Source organism: Opisthocomus hoazin, chromosome 7, assembly GCF_030867145.1.
Source record: "Opisthocomus hoazin isolate bOpiHoa1 chromosome 7, bOpiHoa1.hap1, whole genome shotgun sequence".
In the NCBI taxonomy this organism is placed as follows: domain Eukaryota; kingdom Metazoa; phylum Chordata; class Aves; order Opisthocomiformes; family Opisthocomidae; genus Opisthocomus; species Opisthocomus hoazin.
The window spans coordinates 33,419,389-33,436,053 of NC_134420.1; the positions used below are offsets into that span (position 1 = coordinate 33,419,389).

At 41.7% G+C, this 16,665-nt stretch overlaps 1 protein-coding gene across 6 annotated transcripts in view; it reads right to left on the minus strand.

Annotated features, from left to right (window-relative positions):
- Positions 1–3,674: 3,674 nt before the first annotated feature.
- PSEN1 (presenilin 1) overlaps positions 3,675–16,665 on the minus strand; it is a 30,117-nt gene continuing 17,126 nt past the window's right edge. For 4 of the 6 annotated variants that reach the window (XM_075425277.1, XM_075425274.1, XM_075425275.1 and 1 more), the window contains 5 exons: positions 15,414–15,512; positions 11,366–11,452; positions 10,368–10,541; positions 8,103–8,221; positions 3,675–7,796 (listed from right to left, as the gene is read on the minus strand). In XM_075425277.1, coding sequence (XP_075281392.1) covers positions 7,641–7,796; positions 8,103–8,221; positions 10,368–10,541; positions 11,366–11,452; positions 15,414–15,512 — 635 coding nt within the window. In that variant the 3' untranslated portion in view covers positions 3,675–7,640. The remainder of the gene's footprint in view (positions 7,797–8,102; positions 8,222–10,367; positions 10,542–11,365; positions 11,453–15,413; positions 15,513–16,665) is intronic. The other 2 variants (XR_012764474.1, XM_075425276.1) reach the window with 2 other exon arrangements.

The following is a 16,665-nucleotide window of genomic DNA, read 5'->3' on the forward strand; positions in this document are numbered from 1 at the left end:
AGGAAGTGGGATTAAAAGGTTTATTGCTACTGTGACAACAGCCAGGTTCTGCTGTTCTTAAAATAGTTTTGAAACCTTCGCAGTGACTGGAAATGCACACATGCCTCCCCTACAGGATTAATCACAAACTAAATACAGTCCTTCAAAAGGAAATCATATTTTATAACAGCCTACTTTTTTTAAATGTGTATTTTTACCGTGCTCTTTAATCCCTTGTTACGAGCACTAAGAATAACAAGCAGTAAAAAAGGCGCAGTGCTGCCATGTGGCTGTGATTACAGCTTTAGAAGTGATTATTGCTGTGAGCTGTCTGCCAGCACCAGGACAGGCACCGCTCTCTTGCTTCTGCTCCAAGACAGCGTTTGTTTCTTGCCCCCCGACAGTCACCAGCCCCCTTGACAAGGAGCACGCCAGGGACCAACCGCTTTCACGCTGCTCCACGCTGCCAGACACCAGCCATTTTTCATCTTCTGACAAATCTCCCCCTCAAAACCTGCAGGTATTCTGTTGCATCTAAGTCTGCACTAATTCCTTCCTCATAGGCAACAACTGGAAGTAGAATTTGTCACACAGTTCATTAACAAACAGTATCAGTTAAGTCTGTGCCCAGGGCATTAGTCTGCCAATAACCAGATGGCAGCAGGACGTGCTTCATTGAAGTACGCTGCTGTACCAGCGGTTAATATTTTATTGTTGACGACGGCTAAATAAACCACTGATTCAATCGGATATGCAGCTACTACATTTGATGAACATCCAGCTGTGCTCTAAGGCATTCTCCAAGTAAGTTCAAGCCGACCTGTACAACACAAACAGTAAGAAGTACAATGCTTAATTCTGACAGCAGCACTACCTAGATCAGAGCGGGTAATCCTTACATAAAACTACTGAAATCAGAAAATTAATATGAACACAGAAGTCTATTCATTACTCCAGTCAGTTTCGGTTAAAAGTGTATTTCAAAACAAAGAAAATTAAAACCTAATCCAATTACATTGGTACTATCCATCAGCGTCTCTTGATGCCAAGCTGAAATCACCTTCCTGCAGCAAATGGGGATTTAAAAAGAAGAGAACCAATTCAGGTTGTGAAATTTAGGAAGCAACTGATGGCTTCCTTACCCAGAACCCAGATCTGTTGGCTTCTGTCAATGAAGGTTGGTTATTTTCTCTATAGAGTTCACAAATTCCTGACATTTACAGACCAAAACTGGCCTTAAACATACCTTTAATTGCGATTGCTGGGTAATTTAAAAGTACCTACCAGCAACTGCTACAGAGCAAGCTGAATTCTCCATGAGAGCTGATGCTTTCAATAAAAAAAATTATTTACCAATGCCCAAGATTACATTAAAATAGAATGAAGAAAACACACACATAATTAAATTGGAATATTAGAATCATATTTCCAAGTTCAGTATTTAACCTCTGTGAAATAAAATACTACTAAGATGGAAGCTGAAATTAGGTCCTGAGTCTCACTTTTAGAGGAGGTTTTAGCTCTTAGTTCCAAAAGCTATTTCTATTTCTAAAACGTTTCATCATATCACACCTCTGAACAAGATTGGAATTAAGAAATCCACACATTCTGGCAGTTTTGTGGCCCTGCACTGGACTCGCTCCACTAAGCCCACTATTCCTTGTACTGGGAACAAGACACATCACTCCAGATGTGACCTGACCAGTGCTGAGCAGAGCAGATATCACCTCCCTCAATCTGCTGTCAACACTCCTGACGCAGCCCAGGATGCAACTGGCCTTGCATTCCTTGCTGTAAGGGCGCGTTGCTGGCTCACGGTCAGCTTGCTGTCCACCAGGACGCCAAGGTCCTTCTCTGCAGAGCTAATTCCCAGATGGTCAGACCCCAGCAGGTACTGGTGCCTGGGATTATTCCTCCCTAGATGCAGGGCTATGCATTTCCCCTTATTGAACTTAATGAGATTCCCTTTCTGTCTGCTTCTCCAGCCTGCCATTTATTTCCTCTAAATGGCAGTATAGCCATCTTGTCTACGAGCCACTCCTTCCGTTTTTTATTATCAGCAAACTTGCTGAGGGTGCAGTCCATTCCATCATCCAGATCATTAATGAAGATGTTGAAGAGTATTGACCCGAATAGTGAGCCCTTGGGTACACCACCAGCAACTTGCCTCCAACTGGATTTCGTCGTGCTCATGGCAACCCTCTGGGCCCAGGCATTGTGTCAGTTTTCAGTCCATCTCACTATCCACTTCACCTATACTTTGTCTGCTTGTCTATGATGATGTTACAGGAGACGGTGTCAAAATCTTTACAAAAGTCGAAGTAAACAACATCAGCTGCCTTCTCCTCTTCCAGCACCTCATTGTAGAAGGCAATGAGGTTGATCAAGCGTTATTTCCTCTTCATAAATCCATGTTAACTACTCCCAGTCATCCTCTTGTCCCTTGTGTTTCTTCTGTCAGGTTCCCAGACACTGAGGTGAAGCTGACTGGCCTGTAGCTTCCCAGTAGTTCTTTCTCTTATCGAGGATAGTCTTCCAGTCGTCAGGAACCTCTCCCGTCGTGACCATTTAAAGACAATTGAAAGTGGTCTCACAATGACATCGGCCAGCTCCCTCAGCACCCATGGGTGCAACCTGCCAGGCCTGATAGACATAAGCACATCCAATTTGTTTACATGCTCCCTAACCTGGCCTATTCCACTGAGAGTAAGTCTACCTTGTTCCAAACTTTCCCACTGCTCTCAGGGGTATGGGATTCCTTAAGGCCAGTCTTACCAACAAAGACTGAGGCAAGGAAGACATAAGTACCTCAGCCTTAGCCATATCACAAGCTCCTCCACACCATTCAGCAGGGGGGGCATCTTTTTTTGCCCTAGTCTTCCTTTTGCTGTTATATAGTTGTATAAACATTTATTCTTGCCCTTCACATCCCTTGCTAGATTCAACTCCAGAGGGGCCTTGTCTTTCCTAACCCTGTCCCTGCAAGATCAGAAAGCAATTCTATGCTTCACTTGCATCATCTGCCCCTGCTTCCACCTCTTCTACACTTCCTGTTTGAGTTCCATTAGGAGCTCCTTGCTCATCCATGCAGACCTCCTACTACCCATGCCTGACTTTCTGCTTGGCAGGATGGATCTTTCTTTCGGTCTTCCATGGAGACACAAGCCAATCCCCCCCAAAGAAACACCTTCAACAGCAGTCAGTCAACTCACACAAATTTGAACTTTGCAATGACCACTTCTCCAAAACAACAACAAAAAAATGCTGCTAGGAAAAAGCTCTTTTTCAATCATACTGATATGAAATCAACACCAAAATAACAATACACACCACTGTTCATCAAGTGTTTTCTTTCGGAGCATCCTATGTATTCTTCCTGGGTAACACGGATCTTCATTGTGCCAGCTGGTGTTTGAGTATAATCTTCTATCATTTTTTCATGACTTAATTATACCTCATGAGAGCTTTTGCAACAGGCTTTGACCAACTCTTTAAATGAACACAAAAAGTAGCTTCTAGAAGAAAGTACTTCTATGGCAATCAGTTCGAAGCTATTCCTCTGGGAAATAAAGTGGCTACTTTGGCTAAGAACAGGATTCTTACTCATTAAATGTTGACTAAAAATAGTTACAGTGTTTAGGCCCCCAACAGCTTTAAGTGATGGCTTTAAAATAATGTAGTAAAGGCAACTCAAGTCAGGATCCATGCAACTTTTATTTTAATAATTAGACAAATACAGGAAAATTTGCAATAATCTATCAAAAACGTATCTTATCAAGAACCGGAAAGGTGTTTACAAAACATTCACATTCAATTCAGATTATGTACAAACCAGTGTTTGTAAAAAAGAAAACAGCAAATGTTTTGAGTGTAAAAGAATTCCATTTTAGCTCATGTTACAGCGTTCCCAATGACCAAGTTACCACTGAGATGCACAGTGCAAACATGTTCCACAGTCTATTAAACTCGCGTCAACAGCATCGTTGCCAAAAGTAATTTTTGTAAAAGCATTTTGAGAAGTTTCTTCATATAGTACCATCCACTCAAAATGTACTCCTGCATATTTAATTCTTGACTGCACTAATGGCAGAACACTTGTCATCTACAGGCCCAGAGTGCATGTAATATATATGTACATCTCTACAGGTACAGATATATACCTATATATCCAAGAAGCACCAGTCTCCTATGCCTGAAATGGGGTCTGCTTTGAACACTGAGAACAGCCATTTTTAGTGGAGCACAGCCCTTGATTATTTGGCTCAAAGAAGTCATCATCTGCCCAGTCAGAATCATTCTGAATGTGTTGCAATAACAAGTGTGTACCTTCAAGACTCACATCACACAGATGACAATTGAACTTGAGTGCCACCAGAACAGCCACACATAGATACGACAACGACATACACCTTTGCTATAAGAAGTCCTTTTGCTCTGGATCAAATCCCTCAATGCAAAACAAGGAGAAATCAAAGTGGCTGGTTTTCAGGCAAATCTGTAACTCGGTATTATGTTTTCTCATGTTATTTATTTGAAGCTTAGCCAGAGAAGGAGACTAATCATTGACGTAAGCTGACAGGGGAGAGAAAGCTGTAAAGATACTCAGTTTCAAAGTACCACTACTGAAACAGTCACGCAACAGTTACCAGTCAGTCTCCTGGGGCACAAAAGAGATGAAAGTAGCTACTAGGGTTACACAATAGTTCTTTCAGAGCTACAGTCTAATGAGCTGCCATTAACATACTAATTCAATAATAATGAAAACTCCCTCAAAAATGCAGACCACATATCAGAAGTCTTTCAGTTATACCAAGCTGAAATGGTTCATGATCTCAAATTAGATTGGCGTTTTAAGACAACGGAGAGAAAAGTGACACAACCTTCATGCTTACGTAGTAACAACCCAAATGCAAGCAAAAACTATTCTCAACTGACCCTTCTGGATCCAAGTACTGAGATGATCTTTAGTTGCAAGATCTCATTTGGAACATAAGCTACCATGACTTGGCATAAGAGGGCAAATCTAGAAAATTTCATCCTGGTTTTTGAAGATGTATGCAAGACTTGGTAATAAGCAGTGCACTTTAACATATATTGGCCTGGGCTTGAGAAGTGGATTTCCCTTTTGAATTTGAGATTCAAATACATAAACTTGAACAGCTTCTGTGAATATAAATTTTATAGTCTCCACCACTGTAACTCCACTCTAGCTCATGAATTAAAACTTCAGGACAGCAGAAGCAGCTCTGGAGAGCGGAAGACTGGCAATTTAGTGTTTCAAGATTCTAAGCTCTTTCTTGGGTTGTACATCTAATACCCATTCAAATATGCAGAAAGGCTTTTGTGTATTTCTACAGATTCTAATGCAACTCTTAATGGAGCTAGTGCACCCATGGTGCATATTTAAGCCAAAAAAACAAACAATAAAGATGACTGCTGCATTTAAGTAACAACTGCTAATCGAGAGTCAGCTCTGATATGCAAACAGATGCTAGTGATGCCAACTCTTAGCAAACCTGTTCTATACAATGAAACAGTAGTTAGGATGCCCAACAAAACACACAAGGAACTTTTCTTAGATATAATGCTCAGAAAAGGGACAAGTTACCCTAGTATAAAAGCAACTTCAAGTCTTGTAAAAAAAAAACAACACCAAACCTCTTTGAAGTCAGGCTTCACTGCAGCAAAACACGGAACAGTCACTTAAGCTAGAAAACAAGCAAGTTTAACTTGAAAAGTCAGTGTAAGCCATTTTGATATGGTACTTTATTAATGCTATCCACAATGACTCAGCACACAAATGAGATGAATAAAAGTACTTTAGAGGAGACAAAATATTTTATGCAAATGTAAATGCTAACACTACAGTTAGCAAGTCATACTGGAAAAGAGACAGAGATGTCCAAGGACAATCATAGTATGCCTTTCTTGGTTTTAAAGCAGATTTATACATCACAGCCTTTCTTCCCTTACTTGGGCAATGGTTGGTGAGCATCTGTGATGTCCCAGTCCTTTGAATCGACAGGCACTGAAACAAAGCCCCAGTAAAAGGGTAAAAGGAGTTTGCGTCAGGATTCTGACAGTTTGTTCTACTTGACAAGGACTCCAGTACCAAGAGGGAAGTAAAACGGAATGCCTGTCAATAGCAGCCACTCCCTATGCCTCCCTCAGAAAAAAAAAATTACTTGTACAGAGTAAGAGGCTATGGCAAAAACAACTTCATCTCACACAAGTCTCATTTCCAATCAATTATTCATAAATGAGTTCTTTCAAATGAAGAAGAAAACAGAGTTTAGCAGTCTTAAGGTTAGAATAGATTCTTGTCCTTGTAAGAAGTTCAAAATTTTGCATCTTCTTTTCAGCGATTTTGGGTTGTCTTTCATTTCTCCAGTCTTCTGTTCCTCACAGGAGAGGTAATTAATGTGAAGAGGGCCACAAATTTTGCCCCTTGGTAACATTAAGTAACGTCTCACCTAACTTAAGTATCCTCACCAATAACATTACTGCATTGAAAAAAAAATTCTCTGCCCAACCTGAGGTGTTAGATGGTTGAGTGACCAATGCTTCAGGTCAAGAGAACTGTAAACTGCATTTTTCAAGAGAAAAATTACAGAGATTCATTAAAGTGCTACTATAGCACTTTGGCTTCTAGATGTGGCAAACTAAACTCCATCAGGGACTGTTGCAAATGCCTACTTATTTTGTAAGAATTTCAGTAAAAGGAACATGTATCAACAACGTGGTCCGTGTTGTTAGTGGCTATTCTCAAACACAGGGTTTAAAATGGTGTTCTAGCAAAATGATTTGCAAGAGCACAAAGAGTATGTCCTGAAATTACTTTTTAATGTAGTTTATTAATCTTTCAGAATCTAAGATCCAAATTAGGACCTTCTGATCCACTAATGCCGAATAGATCAGTCCAAGTAGCTACATAAACTGGAGCAGGCGCACAGAAGGTGCACTCCATGCTTGAGGATACAAAGTATTAAAACTGAGAAGAGACCCTAGTTCCAGTGTGGAAAAAAAAGAAGCTTTTAAATTTACTAAACCAAGCACACTCAGGCACAGATGCTATGAAGTGGTGGAGCACTCTTAGAGTGACAGTACTTTCTCCCTTTGTCGGATTGCTACAAAGTCCTTTCTTGTCACACAAAGCAGAGTCAGGACTCCGCTGTCAAAAAATCACTGCTGAAGTCTGAATTGGGTTCTCTCTCTTCAAGCAGTTACAGGGACCAGTTCCACGTGATTTGTCAGCTTCCTCTGTTAATATCAAGGAAGTCCTGAGCACCCTTAATGCTGTGAAAATAATCAACCTGTGGTAAGAAATCACATTGCTGGTGGAAGCATTAGCATTTTTCACACAGGTGGTCCTTACCAGAGATACGTAAATCAGATTACCTCTGATATAACAGCACCCGGTTTAGACCGGCCATCAGGAAGAAGCCACTTTCACACAGGAAAATTCACACGGTGCTCAGTGCAGCAGTTGTCTCAGGAAAAAACAAAACAAAACAAAACCCAAAACATCGGAGGAAGTTGTGATGATTCAGGATTGGAATCTTGAGTATTAAACTTCAGTCTCACTTGAGAACTGAGGGCAAAACATTTTTCCTCCTCCCAGATTTGCTACAAATGTCCACAGAATACCAGCATCAAGTGTGCTAGATATAAAACTGATGGAACGCTAGCTGGTCCATAAAGGGTTGCACCAAGTTGTCTGTAGCAAAGTAAAAAACTAGCCCAAAGGTTATGGAGATTGGAAGCGCTGGTAAGGCCTTCTTAAAGATGGCAAGAAGCAGAAGTGTAAGGCACAGGCCCTGGGGGAAGAAAGAAAAAAAATAAAAACAAACCAAAAACAAAACCAGAGGGAAAAATCAGGGAACTCTGACAAGCAAAATATTATATATATAAACACTAACCCCACAGAAATACAAGATACAGTTAATGCATTCTTAAGCTAAAGGCATAAGTGACAGATGTACAGAAATGGCAGCTGAAGCCCTCATCAGTTTTCAGTCAGGACACCAAATAAATGAATTCCAAAGAAAAAAAAGTAGTAGTTAAGACTTTGTCCTTGATGAACAACAGAAACTATCCCTATTATTATATTACATTATACTCACAATTAATATGGCTACAAAGCACGCTAAAGTTGTATTCCAGTCCCCGCTTGCTGTTGCAGAGGCTTTGCCAACAAGGACACTGTAGAAAATGAAGTCTCCTAAACCTAGCTTTACTCCTCCTGCAAAAGTGAATATATGGCAGCATTAAGTATCAGACAGTCTACTAATATTACGTATCAGTAATTGTCAGAGAATAATAAAGATTTACATTAATTATCAACAAGATGTTGCTAATAAGAACATTTTACTTTCAAAACTAGTACCACTACTGATTCAAGTGATAAACTCTTATGAAACAAGATGGCTTAGGAACATTACACCACTCAATTAATTCATCCTATAATTAGAATTATTCTATATTCCTATTCTCCTGTACATACAAAGGCAGTATATACAAACTCAGATATTTGTAATTATATTTATTGAGGGGTGTCCACTTTTGGTTGTCATGTCACATTGAACAGAATATTGAACTACAATTATTTTAAGCTGGCCAAGGGAGGGGGAAAACAAATAAGTCACTTGCAGATGATGCTTAATTTGCCAGTTAGAAACCTGCACCCAGCAAAATATTCCACTGCCCCTCCAGTTTTCCTACAGAATTCTTATTAAGGTAGTTCTAAAAAGCACTTGTGTGTAATTACAGAGGATACCACAGAGGCAAAAAAGCCACATAAAAGTCCAAGATGTGAGGATTAGGAAAACTCACGAGCAAGGTCTTACTCTTTTAAATAGTAATTACCACCTTAGCAACAACTTTGGGAGCATAATACTCAAATTACTTCTGCAAACAAAATAACAAAGATTTCCTGAATGCCTGTTTACTTTCTGAGCTTTTGGTCCAAGACATTAAGTCAGCGAGGCCAACATCAGGTCACCAGCTGTTTTCATCTGGCCTATCGCTTACTTTGTCACCTGACTACAGTCCAGCCCAAAATTCACTTTAGAGTTCTAAGCGGAACTCAGAGCATCAGAACAGACGTGTATGCCTTGGTGATCACTGCAGAAAAAAAAGAAAAAGAAAAGAAAAAAGGAGAAAAGAAAAAAGAAGAAAAGGCAACCCTAGTCTCTTTCAGCAGGCTTCCAATGTATGGTCTAGAACAGTGCATTCATGAAAAGCTCTTAAGCACTAAAACACCCTCTAACTGCTGAAACAAAACTTGGGTGCTTGCTTTCAGCATGACAGAACAACAAGCAAAGGCAACTGCCAGACAACTCTTTCCACACAAGCACACTCTCCAAGCCAAACCAAACTTCTAGAAAGCTAATACTGGCTGACAAGTCTGACTGGATGGCTGCGCATCTGTCATTACAATTTGCTGTAGGAATACAGCAAGGTGAAAATTACTCATCCGGCCAGACAAGTTTTAGTTGACCAGTTAACTAAAATTGTCCAATTCCTAAAATTTTTGCACCTTAATGTTATTTTTCTAAGCCCTAGAAATGAAAATGGATTTGCAACACGCTCTATATTTGGAATTTTGGGAACAAAGTAAGTTCTATTCTATGATTCTAAAACTCTTCTTAAAATAGAAGTCTCTGCATTTTCAAACAGAGGAGCACCTGAGAATCAGAGGAAACGGTTGCACCTGCCAAATATGGCAGCATCACATGGGGAGAGCAGTTTATTAGACAGGCAGACCCTAATTTATTTAGAGCTTTGCAAATCTAATACCAGATTAAACTCCAACTGGAAATCACAAGTCTGTTAAAACAGGTATCTGAGTATTGATGTCATGTGCTCTCCAAAGATACTTCACCTCAGCAAGATACTGGAGAAAAATAAGCAAGCCCATGGCATTCTGCATTAATTTCAGTCTCCAATTAGGTTTTAAACATTGCTTTGTGCAGAGTGGATTACAGTAGTTTAATCTTGAGGCAAAAAAAGTGAATGACTGAATTTACAGGGCCTAAAATCCAAAGGAGGTGATACACAGCAGAACACTGTGTGAAAAAGACAGAAGCTAATGCAACTGACTGTACAATGGTCTGAACACAGCTTGTGCTATTAAAGTTTTGAGTCGGTGTATCAAACTGAAGATCATTTTGGCCAATATTGCTCACTCCTGCAGCAAAACCCAAAGCTACCAAAAAGCAGCTCCATCTGTTTCTATGGGGGATGTCAGTACTGATCATGAGCAAGAGCAGCTCTTCAGCTTGGTATCAGCTCACAGCATACTATACTTGTGCAGTCAGGATGACTAAGACTAAGACTAACTAGCTTCACGTTTACTAAGTCTTCCAGACACAGCACTCCATACTCACGTTCTTCGGGGTCTTCACTGGTTTGAGAGTTACTGGGTAGAGCCTGAACAGCAGCACGTGATTCAGGTGTTGATTCAATGGGTCCTATTCTGTTGTCCCTTTGTTGCTGCCATTCCTGACTAAAGCCACCATCATCCGGTTCAGCGTCTTCATTCCGAGTCTGGTTTGCTGGAGCTCAAAAGAAAAAACGCATTTAAGATCTACTTCACAAACACGTCTTCTAAGACATGACAATCTCTCCACATGCAAGATCATAGAGGAGCGAGAAAAAAAGAGGTATTTCATAATGTTCAGCAACATCTAACACTGCCACACACGACTACAAGACATTCTCAATTTAAACACTCAGGAGTCAATGTGCACTCTGCAGTTATATCACCCACACGTTGCACTCAAGTCCGAGTATTCAGGAGTACTTCAATAAAACAGACTGGAAGTTCTGTGGTCACCAAATTTAAAGAGTTCAAGGAGTAAACTCTCATCTAACGTTTCACTAGCTTCTTTACTCACTATTAAGACAGCTTAATTTTCCAGTAAAATAAAAAACTTTACTGAAAGTTGCATATCCACACACCTCTTCACGCATGTTAAATTCAAAAACTCTGCTCTGCTTTAAGAACACATGTAAACAAACCCTGTGTTTTTAAATGCTAGCTGCATAGCCATGAGGGCTAGACACATTTCTTTTTAATATAAATGAGTTAGCATTATACTATGTTATCCCAATTTGACAAGCAGTTGAGCTCAGTCAATAGTTCTCTGTTGAAAGTCATTTCACCACCAGCATCCTGGATCCCAGAAAAATGAATTTAAGAACATTAACTGCACAGTAAGCAAGCAATTTTTGCAGTCTTGACAGATTCATCATTCCTAATAAGGTCTCCATGCTTTCACTCTTCTACAGCAACCAGGACACTTAAAAAGCTAAAAAAAAAGTCTCCATTAACATGTATTCCAATAAAATGACAATTATAAAGGCTTGTCAAAGAAAAACTCACCTTGTTTATCATAAGTGGAGTTTTTGGAAGCTTTCCGTTGGGCTTCTGGATCTTCCTCAGCCATGTTCACTAGCCATATCATTGTTGCTATTAAAAAAAAAAAAACAAAACAAAACAGCACAGCTAATCACATTCTCAGATGTATGCAATTCTGAGATACCGTTGGCATCAATCTGTTTTGTTTTTTTTTTTATACAATTATCTTTTACAACAGGCAATTTTACTCTCATTAAAGCACAGTAATATCTGGAACACAGCCAGTACCAGCTACAACACGCATTCACAGAACTTCGTGAATAAAAGTTTTATTCCTAACAGATGTCAAAAAAAATTGCAACAGCTGTTGACAGAGAAATTACTTGTATAATGAGGCCCACTGAAAATCGGAATCAACGATTTATTTGCTTTTTTTCCATTGATCAGTTCTTTTATCTGCAAGTAAAAAGGTCTATTAAGACTGGTACTGAGGTAACTTCACTTCAGAGGCAGTATCTGCATCAAAGTTCATTGTTCTCTGCCCCCACCATCACAAAGAATTCTCCAATCTGGAGGTCATGAAACGCCGTCACATTTAAATGGTGTATTTTAATTAAAGTGTGTGATTTCTCAGCCTTAACCCCTCCTCCCAAAAAAAAGAACAACAGGCAGCTATGAGTAGTATCAGTAAAACATGGAAAGAGTGACAGATAAAGAAGCCTCTCCCCTTTCTCCACTGTAAACTTATCCCTGAAGCAGCCAGTCAGTCTACAGCACACTTCCTGATTTATAGGCATAATGATTTATGATTAACCTATTTCACTGTTTATCACAGAATCACAGAATGGTAGGGGTTGGAAGGGACCTATGGGGATCATCTAGTCCAACCCTCCTGCCAAGCAGAGTCACCTACAGTAGGCTGCACAGGACCGCGTCCAGGCGGGTTTTGAATATCTCCAAAGAAGGAGACTCCACAGCCTCCCTGGGCAGCCTGTTCCAGGGCCCCGTCACCCTCAGCGGGAAGAAGTTCTTCCTCATGTTCAGGTGGAACTTCCTCTGCTTCAGTTTGTGCCCATTGCCCCTTGTCCTGTCACTGGGCACCACTGAAAAAAGTCTGGCCCCATCCTCCTGACACCCACCCTTGAGATATTTATAAGCATTTATTAGGTCCCCTCTCAGCCTGCTCCAGGCTAAACAAGCCCAGCTCCCTCGGCCTCTCCTCGTAGGAGAGATGCTCCAGTCCCCTCATCATCCTTGTAGCCCTCCACTGGACTCTCTCCAGTAGCTCCTCATCTTTCTTGAACTGGGGAGCCCAGAAGTGGACACGGTACTCCAGATGTGGCCTCAGTAGGACAGAGTAGATGGGGAGGAGAACCTCCCTCGACCTGCTGGCCACACTCTTCTTGATGCACCCCAGGATCCCACTGCCCTTCTTGGCAGCCAGGGCACACTGCTGGCTCATGGTCAACTTGTCATCCACCAGGACACCCAGGTTCCTCTCCGCAGAGCTGCTCTCCAGCAGACCCGTCCCAAGCCTGTACTGGTGCATGGGGTTGTTCCTCCCCAGGTGCAGGACCCTACATTTGCCTTTGTTGAACCTCATCAGGTTCCTCTCTGCCCAATTCTCCAGCCTGTACAGGTCACACTGAATGGCAGCACAGCCTTCTGGTGTATCCACCACTCCTCCCAGTTTTGTGTCATCAGAAAACTTGCTGAGGGTACGTTCTAACTCTTCATCCAGCTTGTTGATGAAGAAGTTAAACAAGACTGGGCCCAGTACTGACCCCTGGGGGACACCACTAGTTACCAGCCTCCAACTAGACTCTGCGCCGCTGATGACAACCCTCTGAGTTCTGCCATTCAGCCAGTTCTCTATCCACTTCACCGACCACTCATCCAGCCCACATTTCCTGAGCTTCCCTAGGAGGATGTTACGGGAGACAGTGTCGAAAGCCTTGCTGAAGTCGAGGTAGACAACATCCACTGCTCTCCTCTCATCTACCTAGCCAGTCATGCCATCGTAGAAAGCTATCAGATTGGTCAAGCATAACTTCCCCTTGGTGAATCCATGCTGACTACTCCTGATAACCTTCTTTTCCTCCACTTGCTTGATGATGACCTCCAGGATAAGCTGCTCCATCATCTTCTCTGGGATGGAGGTAAGGCTGACCGGCCTGTAGTTCCCTGGGTCCTCCTCCTTGCCCTTTTTGAAGACTGGAGTGCCACTGGCTTTTCTCCAGTCCTCGGGTACCTCTCCTGTCCTCCAGGACCTCTCAAAGATGATGGAGAGTGGCTCAGCAATGACATTCACCAGCTCCCTCAGCACTCGTGGGTGCATTCCATCGGGGCCCATGGATTTGTAGGCATCCAGATTGCTTAAGCGATCCCTCACACAGTCCTCCTTGACCAAGCGAAGGTCATCCTTTCTGCAGGCCTCCTCTCTTATGTCCAGGGCCTGGGATTCCTGAGGGCCGGCCTTAGCACTGAAGACTGAAGCAAAGAAGGCATTCAGTAACTCTGCCTTCTCTACATCCTCTGTCACCAGGGCACCCACCTCGTTCAGCAGTGGCCCCACATTATTCCTAGTCTTCCGTTTGTTGATGATGTACTTGAGGAAGCTTTTCTTGTTGTCGTTGACATCCCTTGCCAGATTCAGTTCCAGGTGGACCTTAGCCTTCCTTGTTGCATCCCTGCATGCTTTGACAACTGTACTCTTCCCAAGTGGCCTGTCCCTCTTTCCACATTCCACGGACCTTTCTCTTCCACCTGAGCTCCACTAGAAGTTCCTTGCTCATCCATGCGGGTCTCCTGCCTCTTTTTCTAGCTTTCTTGCTCAGGAGGATGCATCGATTCTGAGCATGGAGGAAGTGATGTTTAAACAGCAACCAGCTCTCTTAGACCCCTCCTGCCTTCTAGAGCCCTGACCCACGGGATTCATCCAAGTGGCTCCTTGCAGAGGCCAAAGTTAGCTCTCCTGAAGTCCAAGGTTTTGATCCTACTTATCGCCCTGCTTCCTCCACGCAGGATCCTGAACTCCACCACTTCATGGTCACTACAGCCGAGTCTACCTCCAACCTTCACATCCTCCACCAGTCCCTCTTTGTTTGTTAGTACAAGGTCCAGCAGAGCACCTCCCCTTGTTGGTTCCTTCACCACTTGCATTAGAAAGTTATCATCGATGCTCTGTAGGAACCTCCAGGACTGCATGTGCCTGGCTATATGATCTTCCCAGATGATGTCAGGGTGGTTGAAGTCCCCCATGAGAACCAGGGCCTGTGACTGTGAGGCTACTTTCAGCTGCTTGTAGAAGGCCTCATCAACTTCCTCCTCCTGGTCAGGCGGCCTGTAGTACATACCCACAATAACATCACCCATATGAGGCTGTCCCTTAATTCTAACCCATAAGCTCTCAACTCCTTCTTCATCGCCTCCAGGCAGAGCTCAATGCATTCCAGTTGCTCCCTCACATACAGAGCAACTCCACCACCTCTCCTTGTTGGCCTGTCTTTCCTAAAGAAAATCCATATGATTATGACGAACAACACAGAAATTCAGAAACAGTGGAATTGCATACTAACTGATACCCAGGTCTTAACAGCAATTCGCATTCAGTAGGTTATTTTTCACAATGGCAGTGGGAAATAACATGTCAAAAAAAGAGAAGCCCTGTAGAAAATAGTTCTGCAAATGAATCTCCTCCTAGCAATTTCTCCCTTTCCTTCCATTAATACACAGGTTATTTAAGCACTGAAAACTGATAAATAATTTCTAAAAACAAGTACTCCCTTTGAACAGGCTTGATTCACAGCCTAATGACATACTACATTGGCCAAAACAACGTGTATTATCATTTTTCCTGTTCGTATTTTGCAACAAAATATGCTGGTTTTTATCTTGAAAGATCTTAGTCAGATGATGTTCCACAGTTTTGAGTCAACAGTGAAAGGAAAACTGAGGGCAAGCAAACAGACTAAGAATTCCAGCTGACAAGCACCACGTTAAAATGGAGAAAAATGAGAATAATCACTACAGCTGAGCGGGCAATTGCAAGTATTTAATGAAATATACTTACAGGAGTATATAAGTGCAGGGAAGAGAGTTTCATTTCTCTCTTGAGCTGTTTCAACTAGCATACGAAGAGGACCTTTAGGACACAGTACAGCAACCAAATCTGAAGGAAGACCAAACAGATCTTACATCACTGCAGATATACTTCTAAGAAGGTTTTTCTCTAACGCTTGCAGAGACTGGTGATAGGATAAAATCCTACTCTGAACACAGACTTCTGAGAGCGCCACTGGCCACAAGGCAGTATCCTACAGGAATACTTTTTGATATTCTGTCATGGTTTAACCCGGCAGCTGGCAACTAAGCACTAGACAGCTGCTCACTCATCCCTTCCATTCCCCCCCGCAGTGGGATGGGGAGGAGAAATGGACAAAAGGTAAAAATCATGGGTTGAGATAAAGATAGTCTAATATGACAACAAAGGAAATATTACTACTACTAATAATAATGAATATGCAAAACAAACTATACACAATGCAATTTTCTCACCACCTGATGACTGATTCATAGCCAGTCCCTGAACAGCGATCATGGAACCTGAACTCACAGATTTCACGGAACTCCGAAAAAAGACCCAACTCATGGAAAAGCTCAAAATCCCAGAAAAAGAAGATTCACGGCCAACAGGATTTTGGCCCCCTGGCCAACCTCCATTTATATACTGAGCATGACGTCCATGGTATGGAATATTTCCAATGGCCAGCTTGGGCTAACTGCCTGGCTGTGCTCCCTCCCAGCTCTGGCACACCTGCTCATTAGCTGAATGTGGGAAAGTTAAAAAAGTCCTTGATTTCCTAGCAACAACTGAAAACATCAGTGTTATCAACATTCTTCTTGTACTAAATCCAAAACACAGCAGCTACTGGGAAGAAAAGTAACTCTATCCCAGCCAAAACCAGGACATATTCTCAGTTGTACAACCTATTTTACTTCTTACTGTAATATGTATCAAATTAAAAACAAAAGTGGTGTTCCTCAGATAAGATATTATGCAACTGCAAACGTTATCTGTATGCTGATTTGCAAGTTCAAAGCAAATAATTCACAAAAGCCACTATTCAACTCACATCTTGGAAACACCCAAGCTTGCTTTCTATTATCAAAGCTTTTCTTAACCCAAGTTAAATGGGTTAAATTAAAAATTAAAAATTGCATTTTAAATTTTAAAACAACAGGTAAGCGAGGCTTACATAACTTTTATGAAACAGGCATGACTGCCAATGTACACTCACTTAAAGAGGAAAAAAGTGAATGCG